Genomic DNA, 23,115 nt, shown 5'->3' with positions numbered 1-23,115 from the left:
AGGGAAAGATTTAAGTGAATAAATAGATGTGGCTATGCTGTTTTTCCTACCTGTTTACAACCCTAGCGATCTTAGTGTGTTTGATTTTTTTTCTTTATTATATAACAAACTCATCACGTGCAACTTAGCGCTGTTGGACTAAAAAATAGATAAGTACAAGGCTCATAATAATGATAAAATCTTTTTTAAGCCGAAAGGTAGTCACTAAAATGATTCTGTAACACATGTACAGTAATTTCATGATAAAACGATTGACTAAATAATAACAGATTAATTTTAGCGATAGTGCATAAATTTCCATGTATTTATACCCCTTTAATTCTCATTTGCATATAGTTCTGTAAGCAACTTCACCCTCACAGCCTGCCTGCGAGAGCATTGCTGTCAACATTTTATGCAATGATATTTTTTTTGTATACCTATAATACATCTCACAAGTATACGAATCTAATACCATGTTATATACGTGCTTTTATTTTTATCAAGATTAACACTATCTTCACTGATAATCTGTCTGCCACGTAAACATTACATGATGAAAAGTACTGTTTACTGCCCTGACTCGTAAGTTTTCACTCGTTCTTTTGACAGCACATTTTATTGCAGATCGAGGTAAAGGCTACAGATTTGGAACAGTGCTAATTATCTGCTGTATGCATATCGCGAAACAAGCGTAGTTAAAGAAACCTTTGTCATGCGTATGTTGGAAGGTGTAAAATGACAACTTTATTGATTATATGGCAGCGATCCACTCCTGGTTTTACCAAGCCAACCGTTGCAGGCGCGTTAATAAAACAAATGTCTGGCAACTGAAATTCTGATTCACTTTCAGTTTGGCCTTGGGTCTTGAGTTGCTGAAGAGTGCGCTGTCAAAGAAGTGATTCTTTCTTGTGATCTAAAGTGTTTTTCTATTCGACCAAAAAAAAAAAAAGGCCCACTGACACCAGTAAAGCAGCTGAAATAACTTTAATGTTGGATGTAACTGTTGTTGGATGGTGAGGTTTTAATTCCGAACTTTTCTCTGTCTTTTCCGAAGTTGAATTTGTTTCGTTTATGCAACTTGTGGTATAAACGCCAAAACTGTTTACATACAATCCTCTTGCTGATATCTATATAATCGCTGATAATGTTGGTTTCACATGTTTGAAGTATGTCGTGGCACCAGTTTTAGGAGCCATAGGGCAAAAGTTGAAGCAGTAGTACCCAGCATACTTGCCTATGTAACGGTTCTTTTGTACCCAAACGTTCAGAACAGTTCACACACACACACATAGCCTGCACAATAATAGCTTAAGAATATTTTCTGTGTGCGGTATCAAAATCATTCACCCACCCCTTCTTTTCATAATCACTATCAGACATAATCGATGACCTGTGTGACTCGTTATTGTTTTAGCTGCTCTTTGAATGTTATGTTACCTATACGATTTAAACTGTAACCTCCCCTTTTCCCTAATATTCCTAAGATTTCTTTCATAATATATTTGGTAATTCTAAGTATTAGCTTAGCGCCTGTTTTTACGTTGGAAACTGGTTTTTTCTACACTTTTAGGGCTTCTGATACTGGCGATGCATTTGTTTGTTGTCGGCCGAATGGAATGTCACTTCGCCGTGTTTAGTACTGGCCCGGGGGAGCGGGGGCGGTACCCATACGTTAACAAGTTATTGCACTTGCCGGACGGGATATAAACTGTTCCAAACAGCGTATATACCCGTGCTCTGTCTTGTGAAGATCGCGTATGGAAACCCCTTGTTGGATGGACTTCAGGGGTTGATTACATTCGTGCGACAAAAATTGAAGGTAAATCCATAATTAGCAACCAAAAAACTAGAAAAAAATCAAGTTAGAAGGAAATCGCCGCCGCGGAGCTACTACTTAGATCTACCATATCGGTAGACAAGTATTGACACTGAATCGATTATACCATCCTATACTACAGCGACGATCATTGCAATTATTATAGTATGGCAGACTCGGTGTGTGTGTGTGGAAGTTTATGAACTGATGCCTTTTTACTGCAGTCTAGTGGTCCCCTTTGAAAACATTAACAGTACCATAAATGCTAAATTAGCGTATTAAAACAACCATACATTTCGGTCGATACAATTTCAGCCATGTATTTTGGTAAGAGTGGAGATGAAGCTAAGTGTCGAGAGCATTTATGCAAAATATATAATTGTGGAGTAACGACTTCAGCAGGATTAGAAATGGCGACGATAAACTTGATGTTCTGGCTAGCTCACGCGACGGTTGACCATTCCGGTTGACAGATTCGTTGGAGCAGCTGAGAATAGATAGGCCTAAGTCATAAAACTATGTTGTTGTGTAATCGTATTTCCAGCGGCCACCCAGTTTGAGCGATGGTGATGGCAGGGAGCTTCCAGATCATCTTTGTTGTGGGGACTACTTGTAGGGGCCCAACTGTAGGTTATGTACGACAATCCCTGAACTCTCTAAGAAATAATATACTTATCACTCATACTCCACTAACCTCAAAGAAAATAGACGTGCCAGCCTCCCCAACATGGATTTTATTAGTTAATGAAATGGCTTTCGGCTAGCGAACAACAAACGGACCATCTTTAGAGGAGTTCGGTAACTTTTTTTGTTTTGTTTTCAACATGATGGAGTTTTATTTTTGGCTAAAAGTATGTTTATTTCTTATTTTTAGTGACCTACATAGCTTTGTTGTTAGTTTTATCGATACTGGATGCTGGATAAGGTAAGCAAGTAGAATGAGCTAGTTGTTGACGTATTGTCGCAAATTCATTTTAGAGATATATACATGTGAATACATACCAAGCCTCTCTACATACACACACACACACACACACACACACACACACACACACACACACACACATATATATATATATATATATATATATATATGTATATATATATATATATATATATATATATATATATATATATATATATATATATATATATATATATATATATATATATATATATATATAGAGAGAGAGAGAGAGAGAGAGAGAGATATGAGAGATATATATATATTTTATATATATACAGTATATATATAATATATATAATGTGTGTTTGTGTGGAAATTGGATGTGAAATTTTTCTGAGATGGTTGATATAAAGGCAGCCAGGCCAGTATTAACTGAACTTAATAGGACCATTTTTTCAACCTACAATGAATTTCCCATCGTAAATGACAATGTTATTTAGAGATGATTTGCCCTTTATCGATGCTTCCTCTTGTCTTTCTGAAACACAAGATGATCTTACTGATTGTAAGCAGGGAGCAAATTACTGTGACGTTGTTGATATTATATTCTAAATCTTTTCACTGAATATTTTGCGAAAGGTATTACAAATAATTTGGGAGCACCAACTTGCCATGTACAATGAACATTGTGTACTCATTGTAAGCTAAGTTTGAGTTTAAAGCGAGTGTGTTATCAGACTTTGATGAAGCACATTACGAGCTGCAACCAGTGACAGTATAGTTCATGATAGCGTAGTTCACTTGTTTAACGGGTTTTCACAAATGTAAAAATGCCTTAACTGAAGAACACTTTACTTTATGGACGGCGAAAGGCAAGAACAATGGTTGAAAAAGCGAGATCTATTTGCCAGCAAGAGGTATGGGTTATGGAGGAAGAGGAAGACAGGCAAGAAGACATACAAATGTGGTTTTATCAGTATTGTGTGAACACTTGGAGTGAACAGAGAAGAGTTGTGTAGGCTACTATAGACTGAGTGCTCATATCTCAATGGTTAAGTTTTAAGCATTCAGATTGCCTTGGCTCCTTTCCATTAAAAGATATTTACATGCTGTTTGTTTCTTTGTGATTGGTGTTAACTTATTATAGTTATGAAAATGGTTTGTGATATGTAAAGTTTTATTTTTTTTCTAATATTTTCTCGTTTAAAAAATAGTGAAAAAAATACCCTGAAATTATTTTTGCAATGAAAGATTATTTTTTTAAACATTTAAATTATTGACGGCTAAATCTTCTTACTGTAGAAATTTGTAAGATTAAAAGATGCTGATAAATCTGAATTCCATTCTTATACAAAAGGCAGTGAAAACTTGTCGTATTTTGGTGTAATCATTTTTATATTTGTTCGTGTGACTTCCTGAAATTTCCCACACACGTCAAAGAGCATCTTTAGCAGTAGAAATTAAGATTTCAGCTAAACACCTACTCTACCTTCATTTTTCCTTTTATCTATATTTTTTTTTACTGGGTACACCCTAATATCCTTGGTTAGATTGGGAATCATGATCAGTGCAGTGAAAATGAAAAAAGAGGAGTCTGTAGGATAACATTTTAAACTGGGCACTTTAAACATGAATAACTTCCTGAAGCATTCAGTAGCTGAATACAGTTTCACTCACATTGTATTTCGGCTGTTGGATGTTTTTTAAGACCAAGTTGCTGGTAATATACATGCTATGGAATTCATGCGTTAAAAGTATTAAGCAACTAAAGAAAATAAGTATTTGGCTGCAGGAATACAATAATAAAAGAATGATTTTATATACGTATACAGTACATATGTAAAACGTTTTGCACTTTGCTAGAAAATCAACTTTGAGGGGTTTTTGAGATGAAATTTTTGGCTGTGAATTTTTCATTAAAACTTCAGAAATATGCTCTTCTGCCGTGATGCTAATTGAATATTTTCTCCATAATTCATTCATAGGGTCCTTCCTAATGCAGCCTATGAAGGAGATGCCGCAGCTGTGAAGAAACTCCAGGATGACGCTCAACTGTGCATGAAGACAGCAAATGTGATATTAGACTTCTTCATCTAGCGCTCTTCAGGATTGTACTGTTAAAGAAAAGAGTTTTGATAAAGCATAAGGAATACAGTGTGATCATCTAAATGTAAGGATACATACTTCTTAGAACAAGTAAGAAAGTTGGTGAAGTCATGGAATTACCAAGAGGAAATGTTGCTGACATAGATGTTAAAGATGAAAACGGCAACACAGCATTACATAGAGCTGTTAATTCTAACAATGTTGATTTGGTTCAGGAACTCCTTCAGATTGGGGCTACAGTCGAAGTTCAGAACAATGAACAACACACACCTCTGCATCTTGCAACAATAAAGAGATATATTCTTATTATGAAAATACTTCTTCAAGCTAAAGCTAATATGTATAATTATAATTTTAGTGGCAATATGGGCGCTCATCATGCAGCTTTTAATGGCAACTGTGAAGTTATGGAGGTCCTCTTAGAGTCAGGACTTGATGTAAACTCCAAAAACAAAAAAGGAAATTCATTGCTTCATTTGGCAGCCCGTGAAGGTCGCACAGAATTAGTGCAACTCTTGATCAATAAAGGTGTGGAAATCAGTGTTACCAATAATGATGGAAAAACTCCACTTCATCGTGCTGCTTACCTTGGACATACTGAAATTGTAACTTTGCTGCTAGAAGCTCAACCTGAGGTGTGTACATCAACAGATGGCTTGTCCTTCATCCATGAGGCAGCTCTAGGGAACAGGCTTCACACAATTCAAAATGTCTTCACGGATTTTCCCCATATAATTAAGCCTCAGTCAGTGTACCGTGCCTGCAGTGCAGCAGACTGTGCTAGTGCTGCTGGTGGCAATGACAGTACATGGTGGTTAAGAAAACAAATGACTAAAGACACAGGGATATGTGGTCCTTCCACAAGAAGTCTGGTGAGTATTAAAGCAGTATAAATAAAGTACATTTAACCAGTGAAACTTTAAATGGGATGATTTAATCTGAAACACTTTATTGCAGAATACGTTTATAATGTGTTCTTTGTGTACAATTTATGTGAAGGATTGAACAAATATATTACTATACTCATGTGTAATATATATGTTTATTGTATGTGCACACTCAGTTATATTGCTGATTATGCTATGTATATAACAAGGTATAGGTGCATTTCTGTGTATTGCTTGCATAATTTCATTGTAACTTGTGTTCTTGAATGATAATTTCTTGCTTCTCAAAGACTGTTTTCTGTTTACTCTCCTGCAGTTCTTATTTCCACAACTCTTCTTCCCATGTGGCACACAATTTACTCTTGTAAAAGATAACTCAAATTTGTGTGAGAGTTTCATTGCTATCAAGTTAAAGTTCTGTACTGTTTTAACCTCATGCATTTACATTTGTTGTCGTTTATTCTGTTTGGTAAAACTGTAGAATAATTGTGGAGGGTTCAGAGGAGTGTGAAGCTCCCTGGCAGGTCAAGGCACGGCACCCTAAGATAGTTTAGATTAAGGGAAGGACAGGTTAGTATGCATCCCTGCTGAAATGTCTCTGATCTGCCTTTGAGCAGGCTGTGACCCGTGGAACTGGTGTGCACAACTCTTCTGCAGTTTCTTTGTATTTGCTTCATTATATTTGTTTAATCATGTCTCCTTTACAAAGTAACTTCTATCTGTGAGTTCTTAGATTTTACTCATCAGCAAGGTAAAATCCATAATGCGGATAATTTAATTGTGGACCTCTTAGAGTTTAGAATTATTGCCTGCTTGATGGCGGATGTAAAAGATATTCTACTCAACTACTGCATCTACTATTTCTTCTCTTTTTCTTTGTTTCCTCCATGACTCTTGTGATTTTCTCTTTTCTCTTCTGGACATGAGGTTTTTGCAAGTAGGGATGATCTTTTGACAGATGCAGATTAATTCTGAACAGATCACCCTCCCATCCCACGTTTGGGCGTTATTATCAGGACACCAATTTTTTTTCTACTTTAGCTGTGCTGTTGACTACTACTACCACCACTACCTGCATCACAATATTTTGAATAAGAATTTCTTAACTTCATTTCCAATTTTTGGCTTCAGTATTGTCAGTGGTAAACATATCCCAAGATACCAGTCTTCTGTCTATTTATCTTTTGGTTTTATAAATAAAGATAACTAAATGAAAACAGACTGAGCCAAAGAAAAAAAATGGCGTACAAAGCTAAATTTAATAAACGATGTAATATGAATCTGATGTGCATGTTCAGGAGAATTTTCAAGGATTAGTGCTAAAACGTAACAGGAAAAGTCAGTTAAAAACACGTAGGATGATAGTAAATAGTATCAAAGAGCTAAAAGGAGCTCGATTATGAAGAGTAGAGTATCAAAGTGGCCGTTTGAAAAAGTGGTAGAGTAGAGGCATCTAAATATTTGAAAAATGGCTCTTATACTGGGGATACTTTTTCTCTCACTTATAAAATAAGTTTTTAAATTATTCACAGAGAAAATTGTATGTACTGATATTGTTAGTTCACCACTGTTAACGACTACATTCAAAAGGTCAGCAATGCAATATTTTATTACTGAATATTATGTAGTGCATTCCATCATACTTAATATGTTTAAATGCCTTGACATAGAAAGGTCTGTTTTGCTCTTTGATTTGATTTGGTTGGCTGTTTAATATCTTTTCCTTATTGGACAAGAATCTCTACGGCTGTACATAGAAGATCTCTGTGAGTTTAATGCTTCTGCACTGCTTCCAGGATTACAGCAAGAAAATCTACGAGGACAGCGGATCAAACATCATCAAGCGAGCTGGAATGAAGGGTTGGCGGGAACCTTCGTGGCTGAAGAAAAGCGTATCTGACGGACAGATAGAACTGCATTACATGGATGAGGAGGGGAACACAGCCCTTCATGCAGCTGTAAAAGGTGGTAACAGAGATACGGTGACATCTCTTATTGAGGTTGGAGCACTCTTGGTAGCCAGAACCCATCAGAACCTGACGCCAGTAGACATTGCCAACAGAATGGGCACAAGTCTGCAGGATTATCTGCCTAAGAAGCCAAACACACGGGTGAGTCTTGAGATTTATAAGTCGGACGCAAAACAGAGATCTAAGTGTTTTTACATGTAAAATATAGTCATCATATCGCATATTATCTCTAAATGTTAGTGCATACACTCATCGCTCATATTCTCAGTTTAGTATAATTGTCAGCTAAAAAAGCTCTTCCAGGTTTAATTTACTTAGTAAATAATGTTTTCTGTCTCTAATCCCCTTATTCATGCAGCTAGAAAAGTAAGGAAAGTCTTAATTTCCAGGGAATTATGGAGGCAATAATTCTTTAATAGCTTCATACAGCTCTTTCCAGTTTCGTGACAGTTTCTTGAATGAGTCGTCACGGAAGAAAAGTGGTCAGTTAAAATATTATTGCAGAGAAATTATCATTTATCTAGTCACTATCAACTCCTTATTCCTCATTCCTATTTTTATTGTTTTCTTGTGTGTGTATCTGTGTATGTTTCATTATTCTTGTCCGGTTATTCAATGATATTGCCCTTCCCATTGCCTATGAGAGACCACTTCATTTTTTGGCTTATGCTAATTCTCTATGCAGTACAGGTGGATCATCTATGGTTGTAGGTAAGAGGAAATCTAACCAGATATTTGTGCACTCGTGAGCGGCTTCTTCAAAGCCATTACAAGTCTCAGCAATAATAACTGTCAAACCTTGGCGTTGTGAGAATAGTTCCTTCTCTGAAACGCTGAAATTTGATCTCTGCTTTTTATGGTGTTGGAGAACCTCTGGGGATGTTATGATTTTCTTGATGCAGCCGATTAAAAAAAATTGTTTTCCCTGTATGAGGGCGTATATTTTTTTGTATTATGCTGACCTTCCTATTTTATTTGTCTTGGGGAGAGTATTGTATCTTTTACTCCAGAGAAACACCATTCTTTCTTGTCACTTAAGCTTTGCATGATTGAAGGAGTATCCATGTGCAGTTTCTGTAACCTGGTTCCTCTTCGACGCCTCACTTAATTGGCTTACGTCCTCTACTAGTGGCACTACAACCAAGCTCCAAAGTACAGAATAGTACAGAACATGCCATAAGTCTTATCTAGGCTATCGAAATATGTGCATGATTCTTAATACTTCGAGTGCCTATTTAAGGTTTCTTACACAGTGGTGGTGCATAAGTTTGGAGGCAAAATACTGGGTTACAGCACTGGTCGTGTAGGACTTCCCATAGTTTCTAAAACTGTCTTCTACAGTATTGCGGGCATGTTCTCTTCTTCCTTTGGTCATTTTCCTTTTTATTTTTCAAAAGGTGTGTCGAACAACCTAATTACAGAGTAAAAGCTGCTTTGTGGATTATTATGAAGATTCCTTTCTTAAAGTTCTTGTTTTCTTCTGCTATCATACTTTTCAATCAAATCTATCATTAATGTTCTTTCTTTGGTGCTAGGCAGCTATGGAGAGGTTCTTTTGCCTTGTACAGTGAATTTGCTTCACCTTTTGGACTTGTTCACGTCGAGGTTTTCTAGAATGTAACTTATTTAGATGAAAGATACACCACGAAAGACCTAAAATGAACTCCTTCTTCTACGGACAGTAATTTTTCATGACGGGTCAAGACCTGTCCGTGTTGTGGTAGCTGATACTTTCTCAGTTGTTTTGCAAAAGTGTTCTCTCAATGCAAGAGCACCTTCTGAATAAGTGCTGCCTTTTTTTTATACAGACCAGGCCTCCATTTCCACTGCCTGTTTACAAGAATGCAACGATGAATGTGAATAAATGAGGCAGCTCCTTGCACAAGAAGTGAGAGCAGTCACAATGACAGCATGCAGCCATCTGTAAAAAGCCTCTAACTACGGAAACTCCAGGATAATGAAGCAGGAGTAAAGAGAAATGACGCTGGCAAAAGCAAGGGTCGTCCACCTGATGGTGCACTTGAAAAAAATAGTCGCTACTGATATTCCTATGGAAATAAATTATCTTTAGCTTGAAATTCGTGTCTGGTAGACTCTAGTCCGTATACTAATACTATAAAAAAACTCAAAAGCTTATCAACTTTTCTGTTGGCTTTAAGACGTAAACTGTTAAGGGTTACTTGCTATAGATCCATTTGGATATTAAGTAAAGTGCCTTCCGGAAGCTTTTGTGCGGGTAGGACGTGTCTGTGAAGTGCTCTGTGTAAAAGTGCCCGACTTGCACGATGTTCAAAGTGAGTACGAAGAAGAGGAAGGAAAAGGAGAAAATAAATACTGTAGAAATTAAATCAAGGATAGGAAAGATCAAACTATCATACGATCATTGTCTCACAATTATCGCTGCAGCACGTAAAGACGGAACACAAAAGAAAATACTGGAGAAGGATGAGTAAACCCAAATCGAGAGAGTCAGCAACCTGCGGACATTGCTCTGGGGAAGTTGATGATGAAGGAATTTGCTGTGAAATGTGTGACGCATGGTTCCACTATGAATGTTCAGGTATCGAGGTCAGATACACACCCATACTTTGGAGTGACAACATATTGTACATCTGTAATAATTGCAAGAGGCCTGAACAAAGAGCACACAAAAAACTCATTGAAGATGAACTTGAAGAAATAAAAGAAATCACAGATATTAACAAAATTGATTCAGGATTCGGCTCAGAAAACTAGTGACGTAATGATCAACATAGATGAAATCCAAAACAAAACTAACGATTTTGATAAAGATGTAAAAACCATGGCAAACTTGGACAACTTATGCTGAATCACTAAAGACAAAAAAAGTGCTTCTGATCAAATCTACAAACGAAGAAAGCACAGCAACAAATGAAAAGAGACAAATTATGATTAAAATAACGGCGCCAGCTGAACAGGTTAAAACAAGAGATGGACACTTAGTTGTAAGATTTCCAGATAGGGAAAACTTAGAAAAGGTAAAAATGGAGATTCAGGAAATCAGCAATATATCAGTAAATGAGAAGGGTAAACTTAAACCAAAAATAAAAGTAGTTTTTGTCCAGAAGGATGGAGATGACATTGTCGATAACATTGTAAAGAAAAATCCATGGACAGGCAACCTCATTTCTGAAAATTACGACACAAACAAGGCCAGACTTATAAGAGACGCATCGCACCAATCGCGGTCTCTTTCGAGCACACGTGTGCGTGTGTCATCCTTCGGAGGGACGAAGACAAAAACAAGAGCATCCCGTTTTCTCTCTCTCAAGGAACGCAACTTCTACCATACAAATATTTCCGTCTGTTTCTCCCTAACCATTGTTGTCTCGATTTATGTACAATCACCACTACTTGCATTGCCATGCAAGCATTCTAATCATGTAGTCATAATGTTCCACCGAATCTTCTGTATCAAACTGTATGTAGGTTTCTGTTTGTGAAGATGCCAAACGTCTCGCCATTTCACATGTATTATGCTACTGCATTGTCTTCATTAATCTGTCTCGAATCTCATGCAACTGGCCATGTGTGGAATTTCCTGGCCTTTCCATTTATATATGTTTTATCACTGTACGTTTATTATGTCTCTCAAAATCGCCATCTGTTTGTCTGCCGACACACACAGATGTCTGAAACATTACCTCTGTTTTGCCCTGTCTGTGTGTAGATACTACTTTGTGGCTCGCGAAGATTCTGTACATTCATGTTACGGGCTGCTCTAGGAGCAACAGCCCGTGCTGGCACAAGGCCAGCTAAATCTGAAACAACAATGTACATTCATTCAGTAAGGAACCACCAATAAACCAGTCAACACCTAGCCAGTATGGTTAAACTAAAGCGTCTGTAAGTGATAATTAGAAACTGTGATCTATCTATGTTCGGACGTGATTTATCTTTCTGTTGTAATGGCCAATGGAAAACCTCAGCTTCATTTATGAAGATAATGGGAATAAAAAAATGTATTTTCAGAACATGAGTGAACTTTGCAAAGGGCCCTGGTCATCATCCAAGACTCAATGTTAAGCCATTTTTCATCCCAACATTTTGCACCTTTATACATTATTTCAAACATTAGTTTACTGAGGGCGTCGCTGTTAAAGCAAGTTATTTGATTTCAATGGCAATTTGTGGTTGTTTTATCTTTCCTTTGTTTATCAGAGGCAATCCCAACAGTACTCATTTTGTCTCTCCAGTGGCTTCCATTTCTTTGTCAGTTAGTTTATAGTTTTCTTATATAACGTGTTCTTCCTTGCCATAACTGGTATGTCTTAGTCACTTTTTTGTTTTTATTTTTTCATCTTTCCAGTTCTTGGGGCAACTTATTTGAATAATCTGGGTGCCTTGTAATTGAAAACTCTGTTTTCCAGTATCTTTGATGTATCTTGGTCTGTTAACCTCTTTGAGCTCCTATGTATATTTAATCTTTTTGAGGAATATTTTTGGAGTAAGCTCTTTATGTATTTTGGATCTTTATTTTTTATCCCAATGGACTCTAACATGTAAATTCTATTTTCATATATTGCTTTTGCATGTTGGCAGTGAAGCTCAGATGAGGTGGGAGAGACACCGTCCTATGGGGATTTAGTCACTATTCATTTGGCTGCCTTGTTATCTAAGCCTAGGACCTAATTTTGTAGTCTATTACTTTAAATTCATAATTATATACAAGCATTTTTACATATCCTTATTCACATACATCTTTTGAAGACTACATTTCTTAGCTTATGATATCCTTTTTTATTACATTCAATGTCTGAACGAATTATGAAGTTTAGGCTATAAAACCAAGCACTGTCGTTCTCAGCCATTGACTGGTTAAGAAAAGGTAAGGATTAATAGATCTAAAAGGTAATTGAGATGAAGTAAAAGGAATTAATGTGAGACTGGGATTAAATTCCAGTTGCTCTCAGAAGAAATAGTTGGTGAGGTTGGACAGCAAGATGAAGGAAAGGAAGTGGGAATAAAAGTAAAGTAAACTTTCTTCTTGTACTATGAAAGAAGTAACTGTTATACTGAAATCCTTTTCATTTGTAATTCCAGCTAGACAGCAGAATAGCTTCACAACTCTACTCGATACTGCTGAATATCATTGCCAGAACAAGCGGTCTTGATGTTCCTGACAGAAGGATACAAATATCCCATAAAGGAAGCGAAAATAATTTAGACAGACTGGTCCAGCAAAAGAAACTACAAGTCACAAAGATCGTGAGTAGATTGCTTACCTGGGGAGTACCTCATGAGCGTCTAGGAAGTTGTGACAGGCCCATACTGCCACTGGCCATTAAAACTAATAATAGAACTTTGCTGCCAATGTTTTTGGCTGCTGGATTTCCACTTACCACATCAGACTCAGGACTGGGCCTTGTCCAGTTAGCATGGTTAACTCCAGACATTACCACTTGGGTTGGAATGATAGTAACAAGGGTAAGTTTTTTAAAGTATTTTATAGTTTTAAAATAAATTTCTGAAAACTGGAGGTTCTGGTCATTAGTTTCTCGGATGATTTCTCTCAGTTTTTCTGGAAAAGATTGTACACACACACACACACACACACACACACTGCATTAACAATGTTCAATTAAAAGTTTTGCCAGATTGGAAAGCTGCCTTCAATTCAGAATCTATTACTTGATTTTAAACAGTAAAACACCAAGCTCTGTCTAGGACACCAGTTGCTTTATCCATTTCCATTGTAAGGGATGTAATTCGGGTGATCTCTTCAGTACTCTTTTATACAATGATACTTATTGTTTCAATGAAGTAATTTTGTAATCCTTAGAAGAGCTAGAAAAATGGATGGCATCTGCTCATGCTGGGATTCTTCTTCAGGTTCTGCCATGTAGTTCAGTAACTCAATACAGTTTCTACAGTTTAAAGAGGACTTGATTTCAGCATTGCCTCATAAAAAGATAAAAAATACTTGTGAATTTCATTGCTGAGTCTGTGTACTTATCAGTACTCAGGTCAGTTTGTCTAAATCCATAGATTACAGGTATTTGGCCACTATGTTTATTAGTGTTGAGGAGATTATTAAATTCACAGTATCTAGTCTCTGTTGACAAAACTGACCGTGTTCAGTGTGCTGTGATTATTTTTTGTATGTTTAACTTGGTACAAAACAACCAGCATGAAGAGGAAGAGTATTTGTTGCAGCACAAGCACTCTACCATTCTTTCTTGACATTTTCTATTAATTCTTATTATTTCTTGCCCAGCCTGTTCCAGTTCTGGTGTTGGTCAGCCATTTTTAATAACAGTTTGATTGTTCTCAAGATTTTAGTTGTAATAGACGATGATTTAGTGTTATGATACAATAAAACTTTTTTAAACTCAATGATGCATTAGAGACAGTGTAACACAAGCTAGCAGCGGGCAACGCTGCTTGTTTTCAGCAAGCGGCATTCCCTGACATCATCCTCATTCATTGTGGGGATCTGACTCCCAGTATGTTGGGTTGATATCGCCATGCATTAATGTTTCTTGAACCACGTGGAATAATTTATTTTCCTTAATTGACAACAAAAATACTGACGTGCTTTAAAATTTTAGTCTCTTGCCTATCTAGTTTTACATGGGTTTTTAATATCCAAATCAGTGTATAGTCATATCCCGAACTTATGTGAGGTTAGATTCCAGAACCCCTCGCGCATGGCGAATATTCGCGTAAGTTTGGCACGGTCTCAAAAAATGCTAATAAATGCTTATTTCTAAAGTTTATACACTAAATATGACCCTAATCATGCTCCCAAATTATTAAGCTGACTTTTAAATGAAATTAAAGTTACTATAATTTCATTTCAAAGTTAGCTTAGTTCGTTACCCTAAAAAAAGAAATAATTGGTTGACATAAAAATAGAGAACTGGAAGTAATAGAAGTCTTCTCAACCTCTTTTTAATAACTTCTTTATTCTGCTTCTCTTTCTCTTAGTTCTGAAATGCTTTTTCATGAACAAACAGTGTGTTTTATTTTGACTAGTTCAGCTCTTAGTTATTATGTCTCTGTTTTAGAATGTATTTTTGCTGCACTAGCGCATTTACATTTCGTAGACAGTACAGGTAAAATTAGATCAATTTAAACTATCTGCTGTACGGGTAAAGATGTACAGAGAAATAATAAGTTGTAAAAATGTGTGAGTGCTAACTATGAACGAGAGAGAGAGAGAGAGAGAGAGAGAGAGAGAGAGAGAGAGAGAGAGAGAGAGAGAGAGAGAGAGAGGTTGCCCTTACTTATGGGCATGAAATTTTTTATCAGTTATTACAGAGACAGAGAGAGTAACACACGAGAGGGAGAGAGAGATATTGTCCTTACTTGAAATATCAAGTTAAATTATTTATGAATTATTACAGAGACACAGAGAATAACATGAGAGAGAGAAAGAGAAGTTATTCTTATGCTGGAGATCAAAAGATGGAAATTCAGTATTAAACTAACTTTTAAATGGAATTAAAGTTCCTGTAATTTCATTTGAAAGTTAGCTAAATATATTACCCTTAAAAGTTAAAGTTAAGTATACCTTAGTTTAACCAGACCACTGAGCTGATTAACAGCTCTCCTAGGGCTGGCCTGAAGGATTAGATTTATAAATGGTTGATGTAAAAATATAGGAGAGTGAAGATTAGTATCCTGCTGCTTCTCTCTCTCTCTCCCCATTCCACCGATCTATTTTTAGAGGTCTTCTCAACCTCATTTTTAAAAACTTCTTTATTCTGTCTCTTTCTCTTTGTTCTGAAATGCTCTATGTTTTAGAATGGTGCATTTACAGTTTGTAGATAGTACAGGTAAAATTAGATCAATTTAAAATCATCTACTGTACAGTTAGACATACAGAGAAACAGTAATACGTAGGTTGTGCTAACTCCGAGAGAGAGAGAGAGAGAGAGAGAGAGAGAGAGAGAGAGAGAGAGAGAGAGAGAGAGAGAGAGAGAGAGAGATAACTTTTGTCCTTACTTAGGAGAGTGAAATTTTTATGAATTATTATGTACAGAGAGAGAGAGAGAGAGAGAGAGAGAGAGAGAGAGAGAGAGAGAGAGAGAGAGAGAGAGAGAGAGAGAGAAGTACGTAAGAAGCATTTGACCCGCTAATCAGCAACACTCCCCCCTTCTTGTCATGTTAAATTGACATGTCTGACAGCTTTGCCTTCGAGTTTCTTACAAAAGATGAGGGAAAGATATTTGATTGTTTAAATTACGTATCACTTACGAATTTTGTAATTACAGTTATATTATTATTATTATTATTATTATTATTATTATTATTATTATTATTATTATTATTATTATTATTATTATTAATATTTGAAAATTAGCACTTATTATTAGGTAAAAAATTTATTTATCATACAAAACAAATAAACATACATTTACCATAAAAATTCTTTCATCTCAGTAAAAGAGAGAGAGAACGAGTAATTATTAGTTTTATTATTTAATGTTATTTAATTTACACAAAAAAAGCTTGAAAACTTATAAATTACATAAAGAATTAAACATAAGCACTTTTGCAGGGCTTCTCGGTATTCGCAAAGGTTTGTGTGTCTGTGAAAAACTCGTGTATGACAATTAGTCAGGTTTCAACGAAAAGTTCGCGTGTCTGTGAACTGGCGCAACTCGAATTGTGCAAGTTCGGGTTATTACTGTATACAAAATGCCAAATTGAACATAATCTTACTGGATGTATCAAATAAGGCAGTTTACAGGCCTTGTGATTAGCAAGTGATGTGCAGTGAACATATACTTCTAAATTACCGTAGGGTATGAAAACTGGACAAGTGCAAGCAGACCTCTTACTGTTTACAAGGAAGCTCAAGTATTCCAGGTAGTAAGACCCTTTTCGGATCTAGGAATTTTTTCTGCAGGAGTTTTCGCCATAGGACTTTTTGCCGTAGGAAATTTTGCCGCAAGGTCTTTGTGTCACAAGGAATTTTTGCCGTAGAATTAATCAAGTATGTCTAAAGTATGAAAATAAAAGGGTCTTATGAAATAGATAGTTTATTTATTTAAAAACAGGAAAATAAGGTAAAAGCAATTCAAGTTACAATAAATTTTCAAAGTGATTGCAAGTTCACTGCAATATTCAAAATTGTAAATGTAAGTGAAAATAAAGGTTTAAGGTAAAAGTAATGCAAGTTACAACTAATTTCAAATTGATGCAAGTTCATCACATTATTTAAAGAAGGAAAAAAATGAAAATAAAGCTTTAATTCAAGTTTAGAATGAATGCATGTTCATTGCAATAGTCTGTCAGTAGTGAAGTTTACGCTGAGAATCATACATCGAAACAACCCTTCGTATTCTTACATAAATATCTTTGTACTTTTTCTTCTTCATGTAATATGCTTCGTCTCCTTCGAGGTCAATTCTTTTCTTCTTTGCTAGACACCGCTTTTTTTTTTTTTTTGTTTATCAATCTCCAAATATATGGGTGGGTGTTTGTGACGGAACTTTGGAAGGTGTTATGAAACCCTTCTACGCTATTGTTGGTGTTTGGTAAATGATTCAAGGTCCGTTCATAAACATTCCACATAAAATCCACAGGAAATGTTGGAGCGACTCTTTGTCTACGAGGCCCCACCCCCTCCCGCCCCTGCCGCTTACCCCACCAATATAATGGGTTTCAAAACAGGAAATGAGGTCTTGAGGCACATCATCATTACCAGCTAGTTCCTCCTCAAATGCACCACTAACGTCACTAGGGGTCTGCACAATGGCTATGGTCACCAACTGTTTTGCATATTGCTGTATGACCTTCACTTTCTAAAACTGTGTGGACTCTTGCTTTACAGTTCTTAACTTCACACTTCTAATAAGTTTTCATTTCCGAGGTTCTGTCGATTCTGTAAACGGAATTAGCATCGTCTACTAGCTTTTAATCTCCACAGCTAGTGTTCACAGTATGCGGCATTGCAGAAGGGCTTCAATCTTCTTCTTTCCACCCTATTAATCCCACTGTATAGCAAGGTCGGCCGCTCGAGCCAACTTTCTCCATCTATTTCTATTCCTTGCATCTGAATAATATGAACATAAATATATTCTTCACTGAACAAAATTATTTCAGTTTTAAACCCTACTTTTCTAAAACGTTAGAATAGCTAATCATCAAAGACTGTCGCATTAGATGAATGCATGAATGTGCATATGTATGTAAACTCCAAAAGTACATATAATAGCTAATTATCTTATCTTATTCAATGAGCATTTTGTGGCAAAAATTCCTTGCGGCAAAAAGACCTTGCGACAAAATTTCCTATGGCAAAAAGTCCGTGACGAAAAGTCCTACGGCGAAAACTCCTGCGGTAAAAATTCCGGTCACTCTTATAAGCTTACCGAGTTATCCAATAACGCTGTTTTGCCAGATTATTCGACCTTGAGTCTTCCTTGGCATTATTGACCCTAATTGTTGCACCAGACAACTCAGAGGCAGTCAATTTCATTTTCTCTCTCTGCTTTGCCATTTGCTTTACACTTCAAATTTCTGTTACTGAGTCTTCTGTTTTCTTCTTTAAATGCCTCTGTTTCTTCTTGGCCATTTTCCACGATTTCTTGGGTCCTCCTACTAAGATTCCTCGTGCTTCATCTGCATGTCCCTTAATTTTATGAATAAATGTCCCTTGTACCTTCCCATGACATGTCCAAACCATAACAGTTTTTGAGATTTCATTCAGAATCCATATATTTTTCTAAATAACATTGAGAGAACTTTTTGAAAGGTGTTGTTTTCCTATTAGTGACACACACACACACACACACACACACACACACACACATATATATATATATATATATATATATATATATATATATATATATATATATATATATATATATATATATATATATATATATATATATATATATATATATATATATATATATATATATATATATATATATATATATATATATATATATATATATATAGAGTAGATGGTGGCCATTTTAGGCAGTTTAAAGTTGAGCTGCTCTAAGAATAATGCCAGAACATGCTGTTTGTATGGTCTGAAACTGCAACATAAATTTTTTTGGTGAAATCAGACTCGAGCACTTTTAATTATAGCAACTGTTTTAGCTAAAAAATGTGAACATACTTAAGAATCCAACACTTCTGAAGGATCCACCAGTCCGAATCTTTATTATGAAAACTTGTCTTAATCCAAAACCTTAATAATGTTGCCTTTGAGTTATATTTTCAGTGTTATGATTTACTGATTTCAGGCTGTCATCAATACTCTCAATTGGGAACATAAGATGCTGCTTGGGATGTTGGAGGATGTAGCTGGGGATTCTTGTTTGCTCAAATTGACACATATTTTGATCCAAAGCGTGAACAATCTGATACATGAAGATTTGTCTGGAGAGAAGCCTTGGGAAGCTCAGTTTAGGAGTCCAGATACCGTGTCATTGACACAGCTGTACATAACAGCATGCAGATACGGTGCTACTTTAACAGCATGGTACATCTGGAAGGCAGGTGGAAGCAACTATGATAGAGGACTGCCTAAAGACTATACATCTTTAGAGGCAGCTCTGTCTGGAGGGCACTTCTCAACTGCTTTTCGCCTAGTGCTAGATATGGATGCTAATCCTTTCCTCAAGAATAAAGAGAGTAAACTTCTCATCGATTTGTTTCCTGAAAAGTTATATCTCATGGAGGTTTGTATTTGTTTTTGGAATTTCTCAAACTGAAATTAAAGTTCCCAGTTCTGCAATTCTCTGGACCCTATTACTTCCCCTTAGTGTTTAGAGTTTGATATAATTCGCATTTTATAATAATTAGTGGTCTAAGTAATAACCTTTTGTGTTCATGAATCCAGATTGCCCTTTCTCATTTCATCCCGTGAAGGGTGCAGTAATTATTCTTGTTCGTTATAGGTGGAATGGAATCTAATGCTGTGCCATATAAAACACAATTGCTAATATTCACTGTTAGAAATATTCAACTTTCCTTAGTAAGTAAAATTAATGCTGAAATAACATCACAGACGCATTTGCAATCGTTTTTCAAAGTTTTGCGCATTTCTTCCGCAGGTGATGTTGGGAAAGGATTATCGAGCTCTTGATAAGATGGTGGAGAAATTCAAAGATGAAGATGATAAGCGAGATCTTCAGCAAGTCATCCTTTTACTTATGCTACTTTTTCTTCAGTATAAGTATACCAATGTTGGCGACTTGATCAGTCCTCTTGACAGATGGAAATCCTTCCTTGGCTTAGTGTTGGAGGCATACAAAAGGATCAAGAGACAGGAGACTTTGTATTCATCCTGTAAGTGGATGCTTTCTCTCAGCAACATTCTTGTAAATGAGCGAGTTAGCGGAATCAAATTTAAAAGGGCTGAAAATGTTGAGTCGAAGATTTCGGATATAAAGGAAGACATTGGACTTGAAGAACGTTCAGAAAAATTTGATTTAAATGATTATTTCTATGTTCTTCTCTCTACACTAGAGATTAATTTTCGTGAAACTGAGATTCCAAGACATGAGAACTTCAGTTTTGATGAAAAGCTAAGTGTTTGCAACTAAAGGCTTTGAAAGTGTGCTGTGAAAAACCTTTGCCATTATTTTTACATCTTATGAGATCATTTACAAGTCCTAATCTCGAGAGTGTGCTGAATGAAGTATGCAAATCTCGACCCCTCCACCATGCAGCTAAAAGTGGGAATTCTTCGGCTGTTGCATATTTGGTAGAGTGTGGGGCATCTCTTCTTAGTAAGGATCGCTCAGACATTTCGCCCATTCAGTATGCTGCCATGTTTGGTCATAGGGAAACAGAAGACATCCTCATCAGGAGTCTGACAACAGACAGTGAAAAGCGCAAACGTATAAAAGTAGAACAATCTTTCTCAGGATATTATGATAAGTACCTAAACCACTATGGCTTCAGTCGTGGTGACACTAGAAAGTCAAGATACGTTAATGTTCAGACATATGAGCAATTGCTTACTAGCCGTTTTGATCACATCAAGGAACAATTGCTAAAGAAAGGTGTGGAAAAATTTGCAACAGAAAATCTTGTCAGTTATACAGATGGCGAGGCTCGTGAAATCAAAGATGCTGTAGCTCAGTTCCTCTTCTCATTGAAGGAACAAATATCTTTAAAGAATGAGGTGTTTGAAGGAGATATAGGATTTGTTGGGAGTTCTGAAGATAACGTTCGCTTATATTGTCCAGATGAGTACGACTGTAATCTGCTTTTGAAAACAATCAGTGCATATCCACATAAAGAGCTGGAGGCTGAACTTATAAATCTTGAACAAGCAAAGATCATACAATATGGCCATAGAAAATCTTTGAAAGTGCAGCCAGTCAAAGAAAATCTCAAAAGTTTGATGAAAGGAACCCGTTTTTTGGATAGGTTTTATAGTATTGCCAAGGAATCTTTGATTGAAATGGACTTAAATGGTGGCAAGTTGAAGGTAATAACGCCAGGAATTAAGAGAACACAAGTTGGTATAAATTTATCTTTGCTGTGGTCAGGTACCGAATACCCTATGCTCTTCATAGACATAGATTTCGTTCCTACTGTGAGAGCCCCATGGCCAGAGGGTCTTGCAAAACCCAACTGCAGCCTGGACAGCCATCACCTGGAGGAGGTTTATTTGAATAATGTTGGTGAAGATGAGTGGAGATTATCATTTGGTCCTACAGAAACAGAGATTATGAGAGGTCTGAGTGTCAACAAGAGATATGTTTTTCTGGTTTGTAAGATGATCCTGGCTGCTTTCAAAACGGAGAACTGGGTTCCCGTTGAAATAAAGAATCAGTTTATGTATTGGGACAGCCGAATGTTTACTCTCCACTCAAAGGGAGGCTTTGCCCTAAAGAACTGTTTTTTCGAGGAACTTGCAAGTATTACTAATGAAGAGGAATGGGCAAGGGAGAAGCTTCTCAAGAGAGCCCAATCAGTTTTCGAGAGAATGTGTCTGATAGAAGAGCAGCCTTCTTCTGTGGAAGATATGGAAGTCAATGGCCCTGCTGAATACCCAAAACCTGTCAAGGCTTATTTCGGAGGCGATACAGAAAAGGCTTCTGAATATTTCATTGCACCAGAAATAGTGAGGTTTTTGAGAGATGTGAATCAAAACTACGATGTTCTGGGATTGAAAACCTAGTTTATGACGTGCCATTTTCTCTTAACATTTTTATTGTGCTTTCATTTCATTATTTTCATTAGCCATCATAAGAAAGACGAGGACTGGTTCTTCGTCGTTTCATTTAAGACAGTTTTTGAACTTTACAGGTGTTTGTACTAAACTGTATCTTAGTTTTTTAAAGTTTTTAAAGTTTTCATGAAGTTCTTCAGAAATAGCTGAAAGTGCCTAACATTTTGACATAGGTTTTTATTTGATGCTTTTATTAAAGTCCCATAAATGCCCACACCCAACTTAACTACAACGGTAGTTGTCGGGGATATTCAGTTTAAGATAAATTTTCACGCAAGTTGGATGAGGGACAGACACAACCACTGATATATTTGTTATAATTGATTACCCTGCACCACAAAACCAATTACATATAGAAATTACATTTAAACAGAAAAAATGACATCAACAACCTGGGCCAAAACCTTCGATTTTGAAATTGCAAAAGCATTCACAACTTCACCTACAGCATGAATACATTGTTACACAGCGTCATGTAATGAACAAAACCACCAACAGTGACTGTTCAGTATGGTATATCCGAAACAGCGAATTCAGGCACTTCTGGTTATTTGCAGCTTACAATGGCACTACTGCGGCGCACAAGCCACTATGGATCTTTCCTAGACAGTAACCCCCAAGGGTTTTCGGGGTCGTTATCTAGGATTAATATTTCTTGGGGTCACTATCTTTATGAGAGTTACAGTCTTTTGTTTATGTTTTTACGGTAATCCCCAATAGGCTTGTACTAAACACACAGCAAAGGTGGATGCATACCTGGATAAAATCCTTGGAGGTTACTATCTAGGAAAGATCTGCCACTCTGCTGGGCGTCACAAATGGGCAACTGCGTAACGTAGGCCAGATGGGTCAGTCAACCAGAACAAATTAACCAAAACGCAAAGTCCCTTGGTACACTTCAGCTAAGATCTCCTTGTCTTCAGACAGGAGAAACAACTGACTATATTAACGCTAATGCCATCTGTTGTATAGATTATAAATATTTACCTTACAATCGTTTCTTTTTATTGCATAAAAACCTTTGTTGTACAATATATACTTTCTAAAGAAATTTAGATATAGATTAATTAGATCTTTCCTAGATAGTGACCCTCAATGGTTTTACCCAGTATGTATCCACCTTTGCGGCGCGTTGAGTGCAAGCCCGATGGGGATTACTGTAAAAACATGAACAAAAACTGAGGTTCATTATAATTAAGATAATGAACTCCAAGAAATATTAGTCCTAGATAACGACCCCCGAAAACCCTTTGGGGGTCACTATCTAG

At 36.4% G+C, this 23,115-nt stretch overlaps 1 protein-coding gene across 1 annotated transcript; it reads left to right on the top strand.

Annotated features, from left to right (window-relative positions):
* Positions 1–830: 830 nt before the first annotated feature.
* LOC136832031 (uncharacterized) lies at positions 831–21,939 on the top strand. The gene is given in 7 exon segments (XM_067092523.1): positions 831–995; positions 4,691–5,683; positions 7,495–7,809; positions 12,733–13,116; positions 18,903–19,340; positions 19,716–20,196; positions 20,199–21,939. Coding segments are annotated over 6 exon segments (3,978 nt in total). The 5' UTR covers positions 831–995; positions 4,691–4,921; the 3' UTR covers positions 21,797–21,939.
* The last annotated feature ends 1,176 nt before the right edge of the window (positions 21,940–23,115 follow it).

This window comes from Macrobrachium rosenbergii, chromosome 49 (assembly GCF_040412425.1).
Source record: "Macrobrachium rosenbergii isolate ZJJX-2024 chromosome 49, ASM4041242v1, whole genome shotgun sequence".
In the NCBI taxonomy this organism is placed as follows: domain Eukaryota; kingdom Metazoa; phylum Arthropoda; class Malacostraca; order Decapoda; family Palaemonidae; genus Macrobrachium; species Macrobrachium rosenbergii.
Note: the sequence above shows the minus strand (reverse complement) of the source record. Positions and strands in the feature narration are given on the sequence as shown.